The 23612-nt window shown below is 40.9% G+C and overlaps 3 protein-coding genes across 6 annotated transcripts; 1 reads left to right on the forward strand and 2 right to left on the reverse strand.

The window, feature by feature from the left end:
- Positions 1 to 24: 24 nt before the first annotated feature.
- LOC142950707 (NLR family CARD domain-containing protein 3-like) lies at positions 25 to 8523 on the reverse strand. Of its 3 annotated transcripts, XM_076092273.1 has the most exons (9): positions 8399 to 8523; positions 7114 to 7211; positions 6061 to 6165; positions 5459 to 5535; positions 3497 to 5270; positions 3169 to 3342; positions 2809 to 2982; positions 2468 to 2514; positions 25 to 2268 (listed from the first exon to the last, which is right to left on the reverse strand). In XM_076092273.1, exons 1-9 carry the CDS (start codon positions 8399 to 8401, stop codon positions 1739 to 1741), a joined length of 2982 nt encoding a protein of 993 aa, XP_075948388.1. In that variant the 5' UTR covers positions 8402 to 8523; the 3' UTR covers positions 25 to 1738. The 3 variants fall into 3 exon arrangements, with proteins under 3 accessions (XP_075948388.1, XP_075948389.1, XP_075948390.1); XM_076092274.1 differs by lacking the exon at positions 8399 to 8523 and having other exon boundaries at positions 7114 to 8147; XM_076092275.1 differs by lacking the exons at positions 7114 to 7211; positions 8399 to 8523 and adding an exon at positions 6547 to 6647.
- Positions 8524 to 9221: 698 nt separating this feature from the next.
- On the forward strand, positions 9222 to 15051 carry LOC142950713 (myelin-oligodendrocyte glycoprotein-like). 2 transcript variants are annotated; one of them, XM_076092286.1, is made up of 6 exons: positions 9222 to 9710; positions 11047 to 11394; positions 12055 to 12180; positions 12752 to 13142; positions 13276 to 13302; positions 13507 to 15051. In XM_076092286.1, exons 1-4 carry the CDS (start codon positions 9644 to 9646, stop codon positions 13006 to 13008), a joined length of 798 nt encoding a protein of 265 aa, XP_075948401.1. In that variant the 5' UTR covers positions 9222 to 9643; the 3' UTR covers positions 13009 to 13142; positions 13276 to 13302; positions 13507 to 15051. The 2 variants fall into 2 exon arrangements, with proteins under 2 accessions (XP_075948401.1, XP_075948402.1); XM_076092287.1 differs by having other exon boundaries at positions 9499 to 9710; positions 13012 to 13142; positions 13507 to 14675.
- On the reverse strand, positions 15041 to 22856 carry LOC142950710 (transmembrane protein 184C-like). The gene is made up of 12 exons (XM_076092278.1): positions 22623 to 22856; positions 21203 to 21377; positions 20352 to 20482; positions 18915 to 18951; positions 18265 to 18470; positions 18102 to 18176; positions 17929 to 18022; positions 17483 to 17595; positions 16985 to 17084; positions 16767 to 16844; positions 16571 to 16664; positions 15041 to 16200 (listed from the first exon to the last, which is right to left on the reverse strand). The coding sequence occupies exons 2-12, from the start codon at positions 21317 to 21319 to the stop codon at positions 15926 to 15928; spliced, it is 1320 nt and encodes a 439-aa protein (XP_075948393.1). The 5' UTR covers positions 21320 to 21377; positions 22623 to 22856; the 3' UTR covers positions 15041 to 15925.
- Positions 22857 to 23612: the final 756 nt, after the last annotated feature.

Here is a 23612-nt window from a genome sequence, read left to right on the forward strand (position 1 = left end):
TTCGCTGCAACATTCAGGAAACACTTTGATTTTTATTGATCGATTTATTGAGAAACAATTACAAAAACACATCAACGTCAAATTACATTACATGAAAACAGACATCTCAACTTTTACACTTTTTCCTAAAAATCCTTTTTTTATTATGCATTCTGGGAAATATCAATCAAACTGTTTTGATTAAAAATGACGTTTTTCTGCGTTTGTGCTTTAACTCTTCACATGAAAACCAAAATATGAATATTTGACATTTGTGTTCATCACTTAAAATCTGGATTTCTCAGCCCTAAATATTGAATCATCATATCTCACGAGGTGAAACATGATTACATTGTTTTGATACCGTCTATAAAGTAAACACTTCAAATGCAGATGAACACGATTAAAATATGAAACACGATCTACAAATGTTATAACAACTTTACACAAACAGCACAAACCTCCAGCATGACACACACAACATTAAATATCACACAAAGCCAACTGTTGAAATCTGATTCTCATGTGAGAAGCTGCTGAACATGACAACAGCTAGTTTTCTTTAAGGATTATTTTTTGGGCAATTTATTTGACATACTGTACATGAATATGTGGAATGTGTATTTATCATTTTCAACACATAAAAGATTCAATCATATTTGACAAGGTGCTTGACATATTAAACTTATATTGATGCCATCTATGAAGTATAAACATGATAAATGATGCAGATAAACACAATTCAGAACAGATAAAACAAAAAGATATATTGAAGGTTTTCCCCTTAAACGTATCCATACAGAAAAATAATGCAGAGTTAAAGGTACACCATTTAAATATTATACAACGTCAAAGCTAATATTGAAATCTGATTCTAGTACTATGACTTAAAACATGTAGTAGAGTATTTATATAGCAAAACAAACATGGAGACTGATAGCACGTTTCATTAAAGCTGAAATGAACTGAGAGCTTAAGGAAGTGCAATCTAACAGTTTATAGACATAACGTGTTCTTTATTGTCTATTAATGCACACATTTTAACGTTGTAGCTTATTTAATGCTTTAATGCTGCGCTATATTTTAAGTATAAAGTATAAAACGTGTTTGAAGGAGATGAAAGAAGACAATCAGCTGAACAAGTCCTCAAACTATTTAACAGCAATAAGCAGAAAGCCGTTGAACTTTGACGTTCAGTCTGAACACAGATGTACAAATAGTCTAAAACATGAGAAGCGTTAAAAATGCTGAGTGGTCAATTAATAAAAGGTACAGCTGCTGACTAACCGTAACCCATTAATGAGACGACACCACAGCTATTTACATCATTATACTTAAAACATACTCCTCCACACACTGATCTGCTTATCTACACAAACAAACAATATTTGCAATAAAATAAAAAGTAATTTACAACCCCAACGTGCTAAATGCTGTTTTAAGTTAGTTGGTCAAACATAACCGTTCAAAAGTGATTTTGTCAAATCTTACAGAGTAAAGCAGATAAAGAGCTTCTGACTGGAAATACATCCGTGAGTTTTGACTTTTTATGGGAAATAGTAGTTTTCTGAACCACATGTTCCGTCACATCACTAACGCTGTGTTCACACCAAACACGAAGTCCCTGACTACCTTTGGTGCCATTCCAAGATGCTACATCAGTCAAACAGCTGCTTCAAACACATCGTACATCAAGCTTGTGTGATGGTTCCAACCGTCCACGAGCAAATCTACGCCTTCGGATATTGATTGAGCTACGTCAGCGACAAAATAATGCAGAAGAATGAGTGTGAAGCTCAACAGCAGGATAGAGGGGCTCTTTGAACTCCTTGTGGTGGAAGGTATGGAGGAGGATCCGACTGTCGGAGGAAACTCTGTAGAAGGACAGAGTGCCAGCCGCCCAATCCAGATACACCCCCACCCGACTGGAGCGGGAGCACTGGGAGAATACACAGACACTCTCGTTGTTGTGCCAAACAAAACAACCATCATCAGAGCAACTCATGCACCAAGACTTCTCGTTGCGTCCCAGCTTGCAATCATTCACATCCCCTTTCCTGCCAATGGTTCTGCACGTTAACCCAATGTTGAAGGGCTCCGTCACCTCCACCTCCCAGTAGCAGCTCTCCTGCAGACCCTGTTCACACAGCACCTGTTGGCAGTGATCAAACCTTTCTGGACGATGTGGGTATCGCTGCTGGTCTTCCACCCAGGTCACCTTTCTGTTCCCTTCAGAGAGAAGGAGGTTCTTGTGGGCCGTGTTGGGGTCCAAAGTGAGCTCACAGGCATCTGGAGGTAAGAAAATACTTTGTTTTAGCACTATATACTTTAATTAATAAGCTGGGCAGCAATAAAGTCAGCAAGTTACATAGATATCCATCAGACACAAGGCCTTCCCTCCAAAATAATTCGTGGAAATTACTATCTGCAGATGAATCACTGTGGTAACAACATTCAGCAATTGTCCAGGATTTCTACTGATTCTTACATTTCTTGAATCCAGGTTTCATCCGGTGACTTCCGCCATGATCAAGACTGAAGAGAAATGACAATCAGACAAAGAACAACCATTTAACTGACACACGTTGGTCTCAGAACCTTTGCTATCAGATGTGTTCATTGTGAATCTTTATTATTTGCATGTTGTTGTTATTGCTATCCAACCTATAGTGCTACAGCATGTGATGACATTTTGGTAGAATTCTGTCCGATCAGAGGGTACCCTTGAGTTGTTTTGCAGTTGGCAGTAAACTCTATCTCACTCTAGTGGATTTGCAGTACTTCTCTCTCAGTTCAGTAGAAAAGTCAAAAATCTAGCATGATACTTACTTGAGTGAGCTGAGCTTGTACTCCGGATCGTTCCTCAGCTCAGAGAGCAGCTTCTCTCCTGATTCTCCTGGATGGTTGTAGCTCAGGTCCAGCTCCACCAGTTGGGAGGCCTTTGAACGTAGAGTCGAGGCCAGAGAAGCACAGCCAACCTCTGTGACCTGACAGCCTGACAACCTGAGGAAACAATGTTTGGTTTATTAGCATGCAGGTTTTAGAAGTATTTATAACAAAGCGAGTTTCTTGCATCCCTGAATGTCCAGAAAGTAAGCTTAGCATAATGAGCTGGAAGCATTGTGTCCCAGCTCAGACTGACGGAGCAGCAGTGCAAATAATGAACTCTGCTGCAGAAACAATGCATACCTCAGTGTTTTGAGTCTGCAGCATTGACTCGACAGTCCATCACAGAGGAGCTTCACTCCTGAATCTTTCAGGTCATTGTTGCTCAGATCCAGATCTCTCAGCGGTAAGTAGGGGAACTTGAGGCCAATGGCCAGATGCTTAATCCACTCTTCAGTCACTTTGCAGTCTGCTAGTCTAGGGGTGGATGATAGGGTTATTATATGAAGAATAAAATGTGACACTTTGTAAAGATATAGATGAAATAAAACAAGATTAACATACACTACTCGGGAGTGAAAGAACCAATGCAACCAGATTATGTGACATATTACAGAGAAGGTACACTTACATGGCCTTTCTGCTGATCCTCACAGCTGGTATCAGCCTCCTTCTGCCTTCCTCCGATGTGTTGTAACTCTTCAAGTCCAACACATCCAGATCGTTCTTTGATACCTGCAGCATGTAGGCCAGCGCAGAGCAGTGCAGGGGAGTCAGCTCTGTTTTTGAACGGTCGGACGATTTGAGATATTCTTGTATCTCATCTTTGACTTTGTGGTCTCTCATCTCGACCATATACTGGAAGAGGTTGATGCCGCTGTCTGGAGAGAGGGCCTTTCTTCGGATGGCTTTGAGGTGAGTCAAGATTTTCTTCTCGGTATCTTGGCTTGAGTCCGGCGGCGTCAGCAGGCCCTGAAGGACTCTCCGGTTTGGTTCTACCATGAGGCCAAGGAGGAATCGCAAGAAGAAGTCCAGATGGCCGTTCTTACCCTCCAACACTTTGTCAACTGTCATCTTTAGAAGCTCAAGTAAAGTATGTTCTTTGTCCTCCAGATCGAGGAAGTTGCGGAGCTCTTTTGTATTCTTGTTGGTGAAACAGTCAAAGACAAAAAGAGCTGCAAAGAACTCCTGTATGGTCAGGTGCACAAAGAAGAAGACCTTTTTCTGGGAAAAGACTTGTTCTTCCCGAAGAACGATGGTGCAAAATCCAGAGTAGACGGTTGCTTCTTGTACGTCAATGTCACATTCTTCCAGGTCTTCCTCATAGAAGATGAGGTTGTTCTTCTGCAGCTGAACAAATGCAAGCTTACCGAGTTTCAGAAGGAATTTCTTGTGTGTCTTCAGAAGTCTCTCTTTGTTTTTCTCTGTCTTCTGGTCATATTTTATGCTTCTACGTTTTGTCTGGGTAAACAGTAAATACGCCATCATCTCTGTCAGAGTTTGAGGAGTTTCGGCTTTCTCGTCTCCCCCAAAGATCTCCTTAAATAATACGGCAGCAATCCAGCAGAAGATCGGGATCTGGCACATGATGTCGAGACTCTGTGAGGAGCGAATGTGCGAAATGATCCTGTCAGCTAGACCCAAGTCCTGAGGAAACCTTGTCCTGAAGTATTCTTCTTTTTGTGGGTCACTAAACCCTCTTATCTCCGTCACCATGTCGACAAACTCTGCAGGGATCTGATTGGCTGCTGCTGGACGGGACGTTATCCAGAGTTTAGCATTACGAAGAAGGTTCCCCTGGATGAGGTTTGCTAGGAGGTTACCCACCGATGTTACTTCACTGACAGACGTTACCCGCTTGTTTTCAAAGTCCAGCTGAAGTCTGCTTTCATCCAGGCCGTCCAGGATCACTATAACTTTGGCGTTGACGAAATCTTCTGAGTCTTTCAGATCGTGGACTGCAGAGTGAAGTTCAGTCAGGAGCTGGCGCAAGTTTTTGTCATCTTTACTCAAATTCAGGTCTCGGAAAGAGAGATTGAAAACGAAATCAACGTCCTGGTTTCCTTTCCCCTCGGCCCAATCAAGAATGAATTTCTGCACAGAAAAGGACTTTCCAATTCCTGCAACGCCCTTCGTCAGGACTGTTCTGATTGGTGTCTTTTGGCCCGGCAAAGGTTTCAAGATGTCACTGAGGTCGACTGAATGTGCATAAGATTGTGGTTGTTTGGTGTGTCTGAACGATTGTTCCTCATGTTTCCCTTCAGTCTCTGCAGTGGTGATGAAGAGTGTTGTGTAGATGCTGGTCGTGGAGTTCTCTTGGTCACCGCTACCTTCAAATGTCAAAGTAAATTTCCTCTCCATCGCTTCCTGAAGATTCTTCTTTGCTTTCAAAAAATGGCTGCGCCCTGAAACAATCAAAATGCATGGTAGCAAATTCCAAAGGTCCAATAATAAATGATTACTATCAAATATTTTTAGCTAGGTCCTGCAAAAGCACAAGCAAACATTTGACCGCCGACACTGATGATGCAAGTATTAATGTACTACTAGCATTAGTTGAAGTAGCACAAAAAGTACAGATAACTAATCTTACCAGCGTCTTCCTCAGTATCTCTCTGGTATTCAGGATCTTTTCTGAGTTTCTTTCTATGCGGTTCCTCAGTCCGCTGGCTGAAGGGTGATCAAAAAATACAAACGTTAGTCTGTCAGTTGTCGGTTTTGGGGCCACAGTTTGGTGCACTTTCAGTTTCAGGATATTTTTTTCCATTTATTTCAAAAAGAATACTTTCCTTGACAATTAAAGCGTTTATTCATACAGGATAGTAAATAATTACGACCCAATCATTCATAATTCCTGGACGACTATAGTATGTGTTAATTCGTACTTAATAGTCGACAATTCTTGAAAGACTATAGTATGTGTTAATTTGTACTTAATAGTAGACAATTCTTGAAAGACTATAGTATGTGTTAATTCGTACTTAATAGTAGACAATTCTTGAAAGACTATAGTATGTGTTAATTTGTACTTGGTAGTAGATCATTCCTGAAGACTACAGCATGTCTGTGGTGATTGTTTCTTTGTGTTGTAATATATGACGTATGTGTGAAAGTGCTTAGCAGAACGAATCTTTGATGAAGCATAATGAGCTTTTAGATGCGTGATATTTAGTTTGCTGAATACTATTCAATTACCTTTGTGTTTTATTAACACTGAACATGATCGGATGGCCCATGGAGGCATCATCCTTCATAGAGACACCGCTGGGAGCCGAGGACTCAGCTTCACTCACCTGTGAACTATTAAGAGAAGAGTGAATAAATAAATATATGTATATACATATACATATATATATATATATGTATATATACCTGTATGTATGTGTGTGTGTGTATATATATATATATATATATATATATATATATATATATATACATATATACACATGTATATAGATATAAATATAGACATATATATAAATATAGAGATATATGTATGTACACATACATGTACATATAGATACATATATAAACACACACACAAACCACATACTGTATTATTCTACACAGTAAGAAGTTTAAACAAAATGCTAAAAAAATCTTGTTTATCTTGTTCACAGCTGCTCATTTCTGATTGAATATTTCATAATATTGTTTAGAAAATACATTTAGTAGAATTACCTTTGTGTTTTATTAACACTGAACATGATCGGATGGCCCATGGAGGCATCATCCTTCATAGAGACACCGCTGAGAGCCGAGGACTCAGCTTCACTCACCTGTGAACTATTAAGAGAAGAGAGTCTCGATATATATATTTATATATACATACATACATATGTAAATATACGGATATATACTTATATTTGTATACGTATATATACATGCATATATTTATATCTTTACACACAAACCACATACTGTATTATTCTACACAGTAAGAAGTTTAAACAAAATGCTCAAAAAAATCTTCTTACAGCGTGTTTATCTTGTTCACAGCTGCTCATTTCTGATTGAATATTTCATAATATTGTTTTGAAAATACATTTAGTAGAATTACCTTTGTGTTTTATTAACACTGAACATGATCGGATGGCCCATGGAGGCATCATCCTTCATAGAGACACCGCTGAGAGCCGAGGACTCAGCTTCACTCACCTGTGAACTATTAAGAGAAGAGAGTGAATAAATAAATACATAAGTGTTAATAATAATAATAAATATATTTTAAGAGATATAATATATTACCTGATCCGCTCACTGCTGGGCTGTTCAGACAGGGAGGAGGAAGAGGATCGCCTCCTCTTCTTCCTCTTCTCGGACATTTTCTTCCGTTGTAGCTGAAACTTTAATTTTTATTTATTTAATAAGTTTCCACCTGATTATTGTTCATTCTAGATCATTTCAGGCTCAGATGATGAAAGACGGTCTGACAAAGACACATTCTTACATTTTATTACTTTTGTCCAAAGAAACTAAAAATTAAATAATGAAACACATTAAAACCATGTGAGAGGAAGAGCTAAATGTCTCAGTGCAAGCGCTTAGAAATGTTTAAATTATTATTATTATTACAGCTATGATTTTAGCAGCATATGTAATGTGCAGCAGGTCCCACATGTATTTAAATAATTTGATATTGTATAATAATATAGTTATATTGTAATACAATGCAGTATTTAACAGTGCAGTTTGTGAGATTATCAAATGTGTTTATATTTAAAATATAAAAAGTACATAATAAATATATCTAGTGGAGTAAAAAGTTCAATATTTCCCTCTGAGCTGGAGTAGAGTGGAAGTATAAAGTAGATTAAAATGGAAATACTCAAGTAAAGTACCTCAAAGTATTTAAGAACAGTACTTGAGTGAATTTACTTTGTTACTACTTGGTCCTCATACAGTCAAATATTGTCAGATTAAGATCAAATAAGATGGAACTTTATAAATCCTTCAAGACATGTTGTGCCAGATGTTTGATCAAAGATCACAACAGAATAATAATAAATAAACAATAGAATAACAATATAAACCTATATGAACAATAGAGTAATAAGTATTTGGTGTATAGGCAGTAAAACAGAATAGTAGTAACAGTGAGATTCAGTTAAAAAGCCAGTTTCTAATAAAAGTTATAAATAAGATATAGTGTAATTATCATAATATATTTTATTGTGTAATAATGTAATACAGGAGCTGAAATGAGCCGTTCCTTCACTTCCTAGTTCCGTGTTTTATTAAAGATGAATGTCCTTGTTGTTGTGAGCTGTGAACGGACTGCGCATGTGCGAATGTGTAGAACAGATAAGCGTTGACAGGTAAAACATGTAAAGAGAGTTTTTACATTCTGTGTGAACTAATAAGAAATATGCAGAGAGTCAGGTTATTGTCCTCGTCCTTTTGATGACGTCATTTAAATTCGTTCGGGGTTAAACGTTTTGCAGAAAAACACAAAGTCGACGTTGAGGTTGTTTGTTTTACTGCGCACTCACACAGGACACAACACATCGTCTGTGCACTAACGACTACACACCATGAGAAAGAACACGAACGATCAGCTGTTCATGATACTCGCTGTAAGTGATCTCTGACTGAGTCCTTCAAAAACCAGAGTCCAGACTCCAGACTCCAGAGTCCTCAGATCGGTTCAGGGTGCAGTCGTCACGCGAAGCAGCAAAATGGAGAACCAGAACATAATCTTTACTTTCGATTTCGGTGTCACCACCACCACCACCCCCCCCCCCCCCCCCTTCAAAATAAAGTCCATGAGAGGGAAACAGCAGGCTGACTTATTATTATTATTATAAAGTTTAAAGGAGAAGCTACAACAACGAGTTAATTTATGATAATCAGTTGATTCCGTCTGTCTAATATATTAAACATATGATATAATAATGATGTAAGTGTAGCTCTTACATGCAGCGCACCATGATGATGTTCTAATAACGTTAAAGAGTAAAATGATGTTCTGTTGAAGTCCTCAGTGATCTGTGGACCATGAACCCTCTTCAGCAGTTCTCCTCACTGAGTCCTGATGAAGGTTAAAGACAAGAGAACAGAGGAGGACTCAGAGACCTCCATCACTACGTCCCCCTAAGACCTTAAACCCTGAACCCTCAGGGACTCAGAGAGCTCACCTGGTGAGAGACTGAGAGCTTTAAATGGTGTAAACAGGAATAGAACAACACTTTATTAAACGTCTTCCAGACTCTTTCCTCACAGCATGAGATCATTAATATAATATATTTACTTGTTTTGTTAAAACAGCTTCAAAGACAAACTGAACGTTTAATGAATAAATAAATATCCAGTTTGTTGTTCCATCTTTAACCCTTCATGCTTGAGTACATGTAAGTACAGGCTGAACTCACGTGAGTCCTCTTTCTTTAGGTCTCCATGCTTCCTCTGGTTACCGTGTTTAATGTGACATTACAATGAATTGTGGGTAATTCTCTTGGTCCATAAGGATCATAAATGGCTCATGAGAGGTTCATAAAGGCTCAAAATGTCTGCAAGAGACTCAAACACTCGATGAGGTGACAGTGGGACAGAAATGGACCCTCATAGGCTCTGTGTGAGCGCACCTTAAGGTCCGTGAGGAGGAGGTTGCGTCTGTAACACAACAAACACACGTTATTGCCGTGTGCTTCCGGACAGCAGTCTCTGTGCTCTGATTGGTTCGTTTCAGCACATGACGTCCCGTCGGCTCTTCTAAACTCCACCTCTTCCCCTCTCCGTTCATCAGCCCGGTCTCTCTCCCTCTCAGCCCGTGGTCTTCATGTCTCCCTCCGGAGACCTGGTGCTGGTCTCTGGACTCTTCAGCGTGGTGGTCTGCACGGTTCATGGTGAGTTCATCTTGTTTAACTTTGTTAGTTCAGAAGGAGGAACATGAAGGTATATTTGTGTCTTTATTACGCAAATAAAGACATGTTTTGAGAGCAAATGTCTCGCACTGTGATCACAAATCAAGTTTGAAAGTGAAAATATATAAACTGAGAATTATTTATTTGTTAGTTTTGTTTATGAAACTCGAATTTTGGACTTCAAATCAAAAACCTTCGCTCTCAAAAAAAACAACCTAGAGTTGAGCCATAAAAACTCTCTTTACATGTTTTCCCTGTCAACGCTTATCTGTTCTACACATGCGCAGTCCGTTCACAGCTCACAACAACAACCCACCAATAGAAGCTCCTGGCTCATCAGCATGATGCTGATGAGCCAGGAGCTTCTATTGGTGGGTTCGACTTGGGTCCCGGTACCTGCTTCCACCGTAAACACCGTAAACACTGCCGGTGTCCCAATCCAGCGGCTGCATGCTTTAGAGGACCCAGCCCTCGCGGTCCACGTCGGCCTCGTCCTTTGAGGACCACGAAGGCTGGACCGAGCGGTCTCCGAAATGAGACGGCCTACGCTACAGAGGACTTCCTGTTTGTGCGTCACCAGCCCCCCCTCATGCTGCTCTCGTTCCTAGAAAGCGTGCTAATTCTATGATGTGAAAGCGTAGGTTTGTGATGTGAAAGCGTAGGTTTGTGATGTGAAAGCGTAGGTTTGCAGCCAAACATTCTAGTTTCATGAACAAAACTAACAAATAAATAATTCCCAGTTTATATATTTTCATTTACAAACTTGATTTGTGATCGCAGTGCGAGAAATCTGCTCTCAAAACATTTTTTTATTTGCGTAATAAAAACACAAATATACCTTCAGAGAGGAACACATTTCAAGAGTTGTTGCATAGCAACGAGCTACAACTTTACTTTGATCTGAACGGACCGTCCTCTCAATACTACTACTACTACTAATAATAATAATAATATTAGTGTTAATATGCGGCTGACGAAGTGCAATGTGGAAAAGACACAATGCATGTGTGTGCATGATACTATGACAGTATTACTCTATAAACGTGTGAATACGATGTTGAATTCATTCAAGACCTAAAATCTACATTTACGCTGCAGAACATGAAGGTATAGTTTGTGTAAAAGCCCAACGTGCGTTAAATCCAACAAGGACTCAACAAGTAACAATAAAACCCTCCATTAAAACACAAACCCGGATCCTGTGCGCATGTGCGAACTGAAGGGACAGTATGGAGGATTAGTACTTTAACAGAGTATTTGACAGCGTGGTAGAGTATACTCTGTCACAAGTAAAAGTTCTATTCCCTCCCTTTTCCAGGTCGCTCTCAGCTGATTGGTTCGTCTCAGCCGATCGTGAGCGCTGTGGGTGATGACGTCATCCTGCCGTGTCACGTGGAGCCTCAGCTCAGCGTGGAGAACATGGAGGTGATTTGGTGGAAACCAGACGAGCCGATGAGCGACTCCAGGTACGTCCACCGTTACCAGAACAACCGCGTGGAGGAGGACCTGCAGATGGAGTCGTACGTCAGCAGGACGACGTTCACCAACGACCTGAAACACGGAAACGTTTCACTGAAGATCAAGAAGGTGAAGCTCTCTGATGGAGGAATCTACAGATGTGACGTCCCACAGCTCTTCAGTGATTCAATCATTAGGCTTGTTGTTGGTAAGCTTTGTTTCATTCCTTGTCCTGTAATTATTAATTTTGAATGTAGAAACCAACTAAATGCCTCATTGCTCATCTCTCCGTTTCCAATCAAGAACTACGGTGGCCTTCAGGTGTATATAGGAGTCGTCACGACTGTATTACTACGAGAGCCACTCGTGTCAATACTCGGCTCTTCATCTTGACTAAATAATTGCTTTTGATAAAATATATACAATTTAAAAAACAAATTCAGAACGAGATTAGAAGTTCTTTGTATTTTCGATATAACTAAATATTGTTTCTAGAGCAGCAACCGTTGTGTTTACGACAGCGATCGATCGTGCGGTGCTTGTGTAAACGTAGCTGCGGAGGAGCAGATTGAATTTAGGTTTCACTTTTGTTTACGTGTTTGTTGAACAGATGTGGAAAGTGTTGTTTTTTACTTGTGAATGTTTTAGTGCACAACAGTAACAAGTGTAGTTGTCGTCATCTCGAGTGTCCTTCACTTCACTGCCTGAATAAAGCCTGAGACATTATTCATGTATTTAGTACAAAGTCTAATCAAATTATTGTGTTCAAATCTGAAAACGCAGCCGCTGATATTTGCAAGTGAATTGTATTGTAACGTCATGCCTTGGTGATAAATGGGTGTTTTCGGTGTGTTTTTGTCTTGAACAGGTGCAGTTGTTCGCAGAGACTGCACTCCTCAGTCAGACCCGCGGTGCATCTCCTGTATGAACGGGACATTCATGAAGAAACCCAACGACCTGATCAGATGTTTCCTCTGCTCGTCCTGTGACCGAGGTACGACCACCATCAGCTGATCAACACTTCTGTCTCTCACTCTCCTTAACCTCCTGATTCAGGTTGATTATGACAGATGCAGGAACGTCGACAACATTTAATCTATAAAACCAATTCCAGTAAACAAATAACAGATACTAATGAAATTCAATTTGATTAAAAATAAATGTGATAATGTGCTCGGTTGACGGCGTGTTTGCTGAAAAGTGTACAGTGCTTATTGTAAATAAAATAACTTTAAAAGTTTTAAAACTAAATTTAAATGTGTTCTAAAAACATAAAACAGTAAATGTAGCATTATATTTCCATAAACCGGCTCTTTATGTTGAATATTTATAAATTACTTAATTTAGTTTGTTTGTTGCAGCCCAACAAGTAGCAGATCATCACATTATTAGTATTATTATTATTATTATTATTACAAACATCATGCAAAGGTCCAGCATGCAGCACTTCAAGGGATCTATTTACACTAATGGAATATAATATTAAAAGAATATTTTCTCTCATTTAAATGAGAATAATGTTTGTTCAACAATAACAGAATCACAATGTTTCTGTTGTCCTTCAGGTCCTGGTCTCTTGGCCCAGCAGGGCTGCACAGCAACAACAGACACAGTGTGTGATGTTGTCAGTGGATATTTCTGCAAGACAAATGACCACTATATTTATGCAATATATCTTTTGTGTAGGAGTAGTTTAATGGCTGTGATGGACCAACGTGTAACTTTTCCCACTTTGTACTTCTTCCATCATGAAGGTATTTTTAAAATGGTTTTGTTTGAAACACACAAAACACTGAAGCTGTGTTTCTTTTCTCTTTTCTGATAGTTGCTCAGAAACTGAAGTAAAGGTCAAAGAAGGAAGCACGAGCAGTGACGTTGTGTGTGGAGCTGCTTCAAGAAACCATTACAGCTTAATAGCTGCATTAATATTATTAGCACTTGTTCTTGGGATCACAGGTTAGTGCTCCTTCTGCATCCCTAATCTGATTGGCTCATACATAATCTCTTTTCCTCCCCTTTGTTTCTCCTCATTTCCTTCGAGTGGTCGCTAATGGTTCCAGCTGATACCTTTCTTGCTTTTGTATTTCAGGCGGACTATTATCGAAAAAAACATCAGGTACGTTGGCTCCATATGCAAATAGTCTCAAACACGCTGCACCACATTGACTTCAACTCAAAAGTGTATTAATGTCTTATTTAATGTCGTCTTTTCTTCACCAACATTTCAATCAATGCATTTTATTTGTCACATGAAATCGTACAACAAAGAAATTCAATCTAGTCAGCACAATAATGCATAGCCTCCTTTTTTTCCCACCAGAGCCCTCTGACTGAAGGGCTCTCCAGGATCCAACCAGAGAGGATCCAACCAACACGGACCGCACAGCGTCAGGGACCGACTGGCTCAGAGGATCGGCGGTTTGATCCCGGCTCCACGACTCCATGTCAATGTGTCCTTGGGCAAGACACTTAGCCCCAAATCCTAAGCTAAGGCAAGCTGTGCCTACAGTGTGTGAATGATTAGTTAGTCATGATGGGCAGGTAGCACCTTACATGGTAGCCTGGTGTATGAATGTGTTTGAATAAAGTGCTCTGAGAGGTCAGAAGACTAAAAAAGTATGCTGTACAAGTCCTGACATTCCATTATTGCGACCACTCAAAGTTGTTGTTCAATATGGCATCTATTGCACTTCTAGCTATATATTTTATTTTATTTTTAGTTATTGTGAATTTTTGTATTTTTTATTTTTTTTTAATATTCTTTACTGTTTATTACTTATTTATAATACTCGCTGCTCTTGTTTTTTTACCATGTACCTTGTTTGCACTGTCCACTTTGCTGCTGTGATCCTGTAAATGTGGGACTAAGGATTAAGAGGATTATTTTATCTTATCTATCCTGTGAGAAGGATCCCTCCCTCTGTCCCCGGGGGGTTGTTTTCCCTGTTTCAGGGCGTCTTTCCTTTTCGGGTGCGACGGTCCAAAGACGGAGGCGGTCGTGTGCTGTGCAGATTGCTAAACCCTTTGAGGTAATTTTGGGCTCTACAAATATATTAAATTGAAATTGAAAGTGCTTTACACTGCATGTCATGGTTCACCCATTTACACACACACATTCATACACTGATTGCAGAAGCTTTCATGCAAGGTGACAAATATGAATGGTGATAACACAGAGCGTGGTAAAGGAGACAGGCTCCATGTTTCAAGACCAAATGTTGCAGCAGATTGCGCACTGAGGACAGTCCGAGCCTGTTAAAGCTTTATTTATAGTCCCTGTAGAGACCCAGTCCCAGTGTCCCCCTAAAGTTCTGAATCCTGAACCCTCAGGGACTTACTGACCTCACCTGGTAAATGACTGTGAACGGAAGAGCACTTTACTGCAACTTATGTTTGCCTGACAACGTCATGAAATGTACAATTTATTAAAATTTATGTAACAGCTGAAATGACAAAATGAAATGTTTGATGAGTAAATCTGTAATATAATCTCTGATTTGATGTGTTTTTATCTTCCATGTTTCATTTTTTTTCATATCGCCGCCTACCTTAAACACCCGTGTTTAACGTCACACCGCTGTGAATTGTGGGTAATTTCTCTACATTGTGATAATAGTAGTATATCATCGGTTTAGAGCCTCGGAAACTACATCCACATTCCTCAGTTGAAAGCCAATATTTTCTGAAAAAAGTTAAAAAGACAAAACATTTGTTTCTGATCTGACAGAAGTTTTTCCGTAAACTGCAGAGGAACCAGTAAAACAGACCTACGGGACCTCCTGTATAACATTTAAAACTTAAACTTAACTTGAATAATAAATGACTACACGTTTGTTAAAATAATGAATAAACAATATATCTTTATTATCTGTTTCTTTGTGCTTTTAAAAATGTTCCTGTTGAGTTGAAGAAGCTCCTGATCATTAAAGGAGTGTTAGTGACACCTAGTGGAGACAAAGGTGAACAACAAACCAGTAACTGGACCAGCTCAATGAAACTCCTCCATTAATTATGTCCCCTCGTGTCCTTCATCTGGACGCTAACTGAGTCGAGCTAAAAGGATCCAGACTGAAACCTCTTCCCTCTCAGTGGAGGAACAGAACCACATCACTTCCTGGTGCTGAGATAGTTTTTATTTTATTAACGATAGAACAAACAGTCAAAGCCCAAGGACACTTCAGCACTGAGGGAGAGTTAAAGGAGACACATCATGCTCATGTTCACGCTCGTACTTTATACTAGAACACTTTACTTGCTTTAAAGTATTTCTCTCATACTGTCTGAATGTACCTGTATTCACCCTCCGTCTGTTTTAGCGCCTGTCTCTTTAAGAGCCCTCTTTTAGAAGGCTCTGATTGGCTCGTGAGGTTGTGTCTTGGAGGAGGAGCCACATGTGATTGGCTTTTTGAATCACATGTTGTTCTGATGGAGGCGGAGCTTCATGACATGTCCCCCTTTAAACCACAACAACAACTTAAATATGTTTGTATTAAATATGTTTTCATTTCCACAGCTGGAGAAACATTTATCAAAATGACATCATCTCACATCCAAAATACACATTTCAAACGTTTCAAACAGGGAGATTATTATTTAAAAATACTCAACAAACATGGCGGTGAGGTCACAGACTCGTTCTCTTCCATGACATTCATCTTTAGTTTGTCTTCTTCACAAACGTGGAGACGAGAGTTCAGACGACTAATATTTTTATATTCCGACTTATTAAATCTGAGAGTTTACGTGTCGCCCGTCGGGGGAGGGGCGTCGTCGCTGTCGTCGTCCCAGGACGAGGAGGTGAACCCCGCGGGGGCGGAGATGGAGTGCGGTGCGGGGGTGTGTCCGAGGCCTCGGTACCGCCCGCTGGAGGAAGGGGAGGAGGGCATCGATGTGGCCGCCGGGGCGACGGGGTCCTGTGACGAGGACCCCGAGAGGAGGCCGGTGTGCTCGGTGTGTTCGGGTTGAGACGCAGCGCCGAAGTACATCTTGTTGGGACGACCCAGCAGCGTCCGACCTGAGGGGGTGAGAGATGTTTACCACATTAATATTATTATTATTGTTTCTATTATTATTATTTATTATTATTGTTATTATTTATTATTATTATTATATTTATTGTTATTGTTATCATTTGTTATTATTATTTTTATTTATTTTTATTTATTTTTATTATGTCAATAAAAAAATTAGAAAAATATATAAAATATAATAATAATAATACATAAATATTTATATTATTCATACAATAATATGAAGCCGACAAATAAACAAAAAATATATTTGACTGAAATCCCTTTAATCAGCTCCTGGAGCAGACGAGTTGTTTGCAGAACATTTCCTATTATTAAAGAGTTCAACAGATAATCAATAATCAATAAACTCACCAGCATGGCGGACCTGCTCTGTGACATCAGCTCTGATGTCAGAGAAATCCCACATGGCCAGAAAGCTGTCGAAACACGACCCCTCCTCTGCTTCCTGGACAGATCAGATTAAAGATCAGAGATTATATTGATCAGATTATTGATCAGATTATTGATCAGATTATTGATCAGGTTAGATAAATGTTGGGGTGTTTACCTGTACGTATGGTTTGTAGGTGAAGGTGTAGTGGTGAGCGATGGCAGCCAGGAACATCTCTATGCAGATGATGAAGTCCTGTATCAACACATCGATAATCAATAATCTGATGGCACTTTGTTCATGTTCTTCTTCAGCAGAACGTTTGTGTTTCAGACGTTCATTGGTCTGAACATCACTGAAGGCGACGCAGACGTTTCAAAGCTCCCGTGACGTACCTGCAGTCCGGTGGCCACGGCCTCCACGCTGTCCCAGTCCCAGGTGTGTTTGTCGGAGATCACGCCGACCTTCACCAGGAACGCGATGAAGACCGCCTGCCTGGAAGGAGAAGGGGAGGAGCTTAGTGTGTCGGCACTAAGGCAGCAACCAATCAGTTATTTACATCCTCACACGTTAAACTCTGTACATATAGAACGGACTGAACCCTGGTGGGTCTGAAGAGGAGCTGTCCAGGCTCCTGTGGTGCTGATCAGACCACTACTGGGACTACTGATCTACAGAAATCAGCCTTTTGAATCCTGAGGAATCTACATAAATGAATCTTTTTACCACGAGAAAAACCTGCTTTGTTATCTCGAGATACCGAAGTAATTAACACGTGATCTGGATCCATGGTGGTCCTGGATCAAGCTGCACGTTGTGTGTTTGACTAACGCTGAAGTGAACCAACAGAAACACACGATGAGTGACTCTCTTCATGTTTCCTCCTTCCTCACCAGAAGGAGACGAACACCACCAGTTTGACGCAGAGGAACTTCCCCACCGGCCTGATGGGAGTCAGCTCTTCTCTGAGGGATCGGTAGAGCAGCAGCAGACAGTACATGGCAAACTGGAGAGAGAGAGAGAGAGAGAGAGGCCGCTTCATAGAGCTTCATTGGTCCATGAGAGGTAGTGGACTTTAAGGTGTTACTGAAATATACATAAACATGACTAAATAATTAGAGTATATAAATGTGACATGAACTAATACTCCCAGCTGGTGTGTGTGTGTGTGTCTGTGTACCAGCTGTGAGATGTTGTTGATGTGTGTGTGTGTGTGTGTGTGTGTGTGTGTGTGTGTGTGTGTGTGTGTGTGTGTGTGTGTGTGTGTGTGTGTGTGTGATTGTGTGTGTGTGTGTGTGTGTGTGTGTGATTGTGTGTGTGTGTGTGTGTGTGTGTGTACCAGCTGTGAGATGTTGTTGATGATCACCAGGTAGGACCAGGCGCTCCTGAAGCTGAAGTTGGCTTCATCATAAACTCCACACAGCTGACAGATCCTGCAGACGAGAGAACGTTGTTGACGTGTCACACGGTATCAAAAAACACCCGTCGCCATGGTTACGGGGGTAAACTTACAGGGCTATCACCGTGGTGACGGGCCGGACCACGGTGTACTGGAGGACCCCGAGCTTACACCTGAACAGCAGAACCCTGGGGGGGGGGCAGAGAGAGGAACACTTTAACGTCTGCCCTCAGGTCCTCTGTGAGTCACAGACCGTCACATGACCTCCTCTCTTACTCTCCCATTGGCCACGGCGGGCAGCAGCAGAGCGGCGGCAGGTGAGGCTGCTGCTGCTGCACCTCCAGCATCAGCACCAGGCTCGGGTACTGGTTGCTGAGGAAGCTCAGCAGGAACACCAGGAAGTTGTAGATGACGTAGGCCTCGTAGCACTCCCTGCACGTGTCCACGTAGATGGCCAGGCCGGGGTACCGCAGGGCCAGCCACTGGAGACACAAGGGGGGAGACAGAGAGTGAGGGTCTTATGGGGGGAGACATGAGAGACGTGAGCTAGAGATGAAGTACAGGAGTCACATGAAGGACAGGAAGAGGAAGAAGGGAACACAGACAGACAGATACGGGAAGGAAGGAAAGAATTAAGGGAGGGAGGAAGGGAGACTACAAGACAGACAGACAAACAGAGACAGGAAGGAAGGAAGGAAGGATGACAAAGTGACAGACAGACGGGGAGGAAGACAGACAGCGACAGGAAGCAAACAAACAAGGAAGGACGACAGACAGACAGACTGTATCAGAAACACAATTCTGTGTTTCTGATACAGTCTAACTTGACCTCTGCCTCCTATTAAGGTCTGTTAATGTAACGTAATAGAGTGAACACATTACTCTAACTTCCTGTTTGTGTTTGTGTGTTTGTGACTATGACTCACGCTGTCCAAACTGTAGATCGGCACCATCCATAGTATTCTGGAGGAGACAAAGAGACAAAGAGTGTTTATCCGATGAAGTGACGCGTTGTTTACCCGATGAAGTGACGCGTTGTTTACCCGATGAAGTGACGCGTTGTTTACCCGATGAAGTGACGCGGTGTTTACCCGATGAAGTGACGCGGTGTTTACCCGATGAAGTGACGCGGTGTTTACCCGATGAAGTGACGCTGTGTTTACCCGATGAAGTGACGTGGTGTTTATCGGATGAAGTGACGCGATGTTTACCCGATGAAGTGACGCGTTGTTTACCCGATGAAGTGACACGGTGTTTACCCGATGAAGTGACGCGGTGTTTACCCGATGAAGTGACGCGTTGTTTACCCGATGAAGTGACGCGGTGTTTACCCGATGAAGTGACGCGGTGTTTACCCGATGAAGTGACGCGGTGTTTACCCGATGAAGTGACGCGGTGTTTACCCGATGAAGTGACGCGGTGTTTATCGGATGAAGTGACGCGATGTTTACCCGATGAAGTGACGCGTTGTTTACCCGATGAAGTGACACGGTGTTTACCCGATGAAGTGACACGGTGTTTACCCGATGAAGTGACGCGTTGTTTACCCGATGAAGTGACGCGTTGTTTACCCGATGAAGTGACGCTGTGTTTACCCGATGAAGTGACACGGTGTTTACCCGATGAAGTGACGCGTTGTTTACCCGATGAAGTGACGCTGTGTTTACCCGATGAAGTGACACGGTGTTTACCCGATGAAGTGACACGGTGTTTACCCGATGAAGTGACGTGGTGTTTACCCGATGAAGTGACGCGGTGTTTACCTGATGAAGTGACGCGGTGTTTACCCGATGAAGTGACGCGGTGTTTACCCGATGAAGTGACGCGGTGTTTACCCGATGAAGTGACGCGGTGTTTACCCGATGAAGTGACGCGGTGTTTACCCGATGAAGTGACGCGGTGTTTACCCGATGAAGTGACGCGGTGTTTACCCGATGAAGTGACGCGGTGTTTACCCGATGAAGTGACGCGGTGTTTACCCGATGAAGTGACGCGGTGTTTACCCGATGAAGTGACGCGGTGTTTACCCGATGAAGTGACGGGGTGTTTACCCGATGAAGTGACGCGGTGTTTACCCGATGAAGTGACGCGGTGTTTACCCGATGAAGTGACGCGGTGTTTACCTGATGAAGTGACGCGGTGTTTACCTGATGAAGTGACGCGGTGTTTACCTGATGAAGTGACGCGGTGTTTACCTGATGATGTGACGCGGTGTTTACCTGATGAAGTGACGCGGTGTTTACCTGATGAAGTGACGCGGTGTTTACCTGATGAAGTGACGCGGTGTTTACCTGATGATGTGACGCGGTGTTTACCTGATGATGTGACGCGGTGTTTACCTGATGAAGTGACGCGGTGTTTACCTGATGATGGGCCTCTGCAGCTCCGGCTGGGTGAAGTGCACGATGTGCTGCAGGATCCCCCACAGAGAGATGGGGATGGTCAGGAAGACGAACACGCCGGCGATGAACCAGGCTTTACTGTGAGTCCCAACCTGGACGGAGACGAAGAGACACACAGAGTCAGTCACAGTCTCTACTTAGATGTTTATTGGCAACAATAGAAACTAAAAAACTAAACAGAAGGAAAACTGTTTTGTCTTGTTAAAGGTTCATTTTTTCACATTTTTATTCCAGTCGTCAGTTTTTCCAATTTAAAACATTAACAACATGAACTCACGGTCACCATTCGTCCTTGTATTTGTCGTAGCACTTGACATACCACAGAAACTGCAGTAAAAGTACTAATATCACACCGTGAAAGTACTCTGCTATGAGTAAAAGTTCTGCATTGATGATGTTCCTTCATTCAAAGTTTATGAGTATATTCAGTCAAATGTAAGTAAAGGCAGCACATATATTTTAGAAGGGCTGGAAATAAACATTATTGTCATTGTCGATCAATCTGTTCGTTATTTTCTCGATTTAATTGATTAGTTGTTTGCTCAATGAAATGTCTTGTTTTGTCCAAAACTCTAATATATTCAGTTTACCGTCACTGAGGAGTAAAGAAACCAGAAAATATTCACATTTAAAAGCTGGAATCAGAGAATTTATCAAAATAGTTGCTGATTAATTTAACAATTAACAACTAATTGATTAATCGTTGCAGCTTTATTTCTAAGACATGAAGCTCCTGAAAGCACCAGGTCCTCTCCTCCTGAGTGGAGCTGGAGGTCCAGCTGATGGTGACGGAGGGAAAGATGGAGGCTCACCTTGTCTTTCTGCAGCTCCCAGATGCTGAGCGGCAGCACGGCCACCAGCAGCAGAGCGTACAGAACCAGAACCAGCGGGCGGATCCACCTCCTCCACTCCGCACAGGAACACGGCATCACGGCTGCTTCGCCCTCAGCGACGACTACAGGCACATCCTGGACCAGTGAGCCACGCCTGGGGGGGGGGCGGGGAGGGACCAATCAGGTTATCAGGATTTATTTACTATCTTTTTCTTCTTTTAACAAGCGTCATCCAGGAATGGTAAGTAAGTAGAAACATGTGGGAGAGTTTGTACGATGCTCTGGTTCAGAACAACAACAATATTTCATGTTTATTTTAATAAATGTTCCCAGAGTCTCTAACAAAATACAACCCAAACCCAAAATGTGATATTTAAAGCAATATTTGTCGAAGTGTTAGCACAACCTAGCTAACAAAACATAGCTTTTATCAAAGTAGAAATACATACATTTAAATTTGCTAAAATTGGGCCGCAGTCATACTTCCCAAATTAAAGTAGCTTTATTAGTATTTTTTTCACATATTTGAATGTTAAAATTCACCGAAATTAAACTTGTCTTTTCACAAATCCATGCCCACTGATGGAACCTAACTAAGTACTGTACAAGTATACTTTTGAAGTACTTTACTCGAGTATTTCCATTTTCTGCAACTTTATAATTCTACTCGACTACATCTCAGAATATTGTACTTTGTTTTAGTCCGATGCATTTATTTACTTTAGGTACTTTGCAAATTCAGATAAATATAACAAAATATAATCAACTAATACAAAATAATGTGTTATTAAAGGGATGAACACATTAATCATGCAACAATAATTATAATCCAATAATATAAATAATATTGTGTATTATTATTTTATTAATATACAAGTACATTTTGAATGATGGACGAGTATGTATTTACTGTGTTGTACTTTTACTTAAATAAAACATGTTTAAAGTGTTTATCGCTCATTTTTCATCCATTAAAGTAGAATATTTATATCAAGAAGAGCTTATTAAACACACTTTTGCTCATCAACGTACATTTTAACAATATAGTAAAGTACGTTAGGCCTGTTAAATATTTAAACTCGATTAAACAGACTGTTTAGCTCTATATATTATATTATATCCATATTTATATGACACTAAAAAAACAAACATCATGTTCAGGCCTAATATTGCGAAGTCATGGAGGTTAAAAATATCATTAAATTCTACATAATTAACGTAAAACGCGCACTAAACGCAACATTAAACATGACGTATTGCATATTAGTATTAGTGTATTTTTCGGGTGAAAATATAAAAATATGGAAATATTTATCGAATAGAGGGTTAAAACAGACAGTTACAATAAAACACGTGATAAAATATTATATATATATATATAAATATAAATATTTGATACCGTTAGAGATGAGGAGCGACGGTTGGTTTGGTTTAACGCCCCGGTAACCGTTTCTGTCACCAGGCAGCGCGTCCGCCCTCCGACTCAGCAGAGACCGTCTGATCCGCTCACAGACCAGGACCCTGAGGACCAGGACCCAGATCGATCTAGTCTATCCGGTATTCTTCCGTTTTTTCCGGTGGTGGTCACCCTACCGACGCCCAACCGTCGGTGTCCGTGTTCAGTCCTCCGCGTCACGAGGATCTCTCTCTCCATCAGTCACGTGGTTGACAGGAAACAGCCCTCAAATCTAATTACCTTCATTTTGAATTAATCCTCACAATGCGGCCACTGTTGTTTTAATATCCATTCATTTATATTACGTTTTATTCCCAAAGATATTTAATAAATAGTCGGAAGTAAACAGGAAGTCGCTATTTTACTGCGACCCTGAATGCACCACGAAACAACAACAACAACAACAACAACAACAACAACAAAGATGACTGAGAATTGGAAGAAGTCCTCTCATGTTTTCCTAGAGGGTAGCAGGGACAGTAGCTGGACAATGAATGAGATCATTCACTCACACGTGTGTGAACAACAACAGATGTTTGTAAGAGCTTTGAGAATATAGATTTATTGATAAATACAAATATGTAATTTAAATGTTTTAAACTCGATAATAAGACACAAAACTCATAAATAGTCGGTGATGTCAGAGCATTAGTTCCTTCCACTTAAATAAAAACATGTCTGGACAACTTCTGACCAGATTTAAACTCCTTTATCTCAACGTTACCAAATATATTCTTATATCTTAGTCCCAGTAAATAATCAACGGTTCATATTGTGGGATGTAATGAACTATTCAGCCTCCAGAGGGCGCTAGAGCTGTTCCTAAACTCCAGACTGGTTTAATCTCTTTACAGGTAGAGTTACAATGAATACTTTACATATAAAACATAATAATAGATACACAATGTGGACACCCAAACATTACAACAATAT

Source organism: Anarhichas minor, unplaced genomic scaffold (assembly GCF_050575085.1).
Source record: "Anarhichas minor isolate MPS153535 unplaced genomic scaffold, ASM5057508v1 ptg000016l, whole genome shotgun sequence".
NCBI lineage: Eukaryota > Metazoa > Chordata > Actinopteri > Perciformes > Anarhichadidae > Anarhichas > Anarhichas minor.

Excerpts from the sequence above, each read along its gene's own strand:
- LOC142950707 (XM_076092273.1), bottom strand. Across the intron at positions 5,536-6,060 it reads AGTGTTAATAAAACACAAAG|CCAGCGGACTGAGGAACCGC; the intron begins GTAATTGAATAG and ends ATCACCCTTCAG. Across the intron at positions 2,983-3,168 it reads TGCAGACTCAAAACACTGAG|GTTGTCAGGCTGTCAGGTCA; the intron begins GTATGCATTGTT and ends TTGTTTCCTCAG.
- LOC142950713 (XM_076092286.1), top strand. The coding sequence starts at position 9,644 with ATGTCTCCCTCCGGAGACCTGGTGCTGGTCTCTGGACTCTTCAGCGTG. Across the intron at positions 9,711-11,046 it reads GGTGGTCTGCACGGTTCATG|GTCGCTCTCAGCTGATTGGT; the intron begins GTGAGTTCATCT and ends TCCCTTTTCCAG. Across the intron at positions 11,395-12,054 it reads AATCATTAGGCTTGTTGTTG|GTGCAGTTGTTCGCAGAGAC; the intron begins GTAAGCTTTGTT and ends TGTCTTGAACAG.
- LOC142950710 (XM_076092278.1), bottom strand. The coding sequence starts at position 21,319 with ATGCCGTGTTCCTGTGCGGAGTGGAGGAGGTGGATCCGCCCGCTGGTT. Across the intron at positions 20,483-21,202 it reads GGGAGCTGCAGAAAGACAAG|GTTGGGACTCACAGTAAAGC; the intron begins GTGAGCCTCCAT and ends GTCTCCGTCCAG. Across the intron at positions 17,596-17,928 it reads TCAACAACATCTCACAGCTG|TTTGCCATGTACTGTCTGCT; the intron begins GTACACACACAC and ends CTCTCTCTCCAG.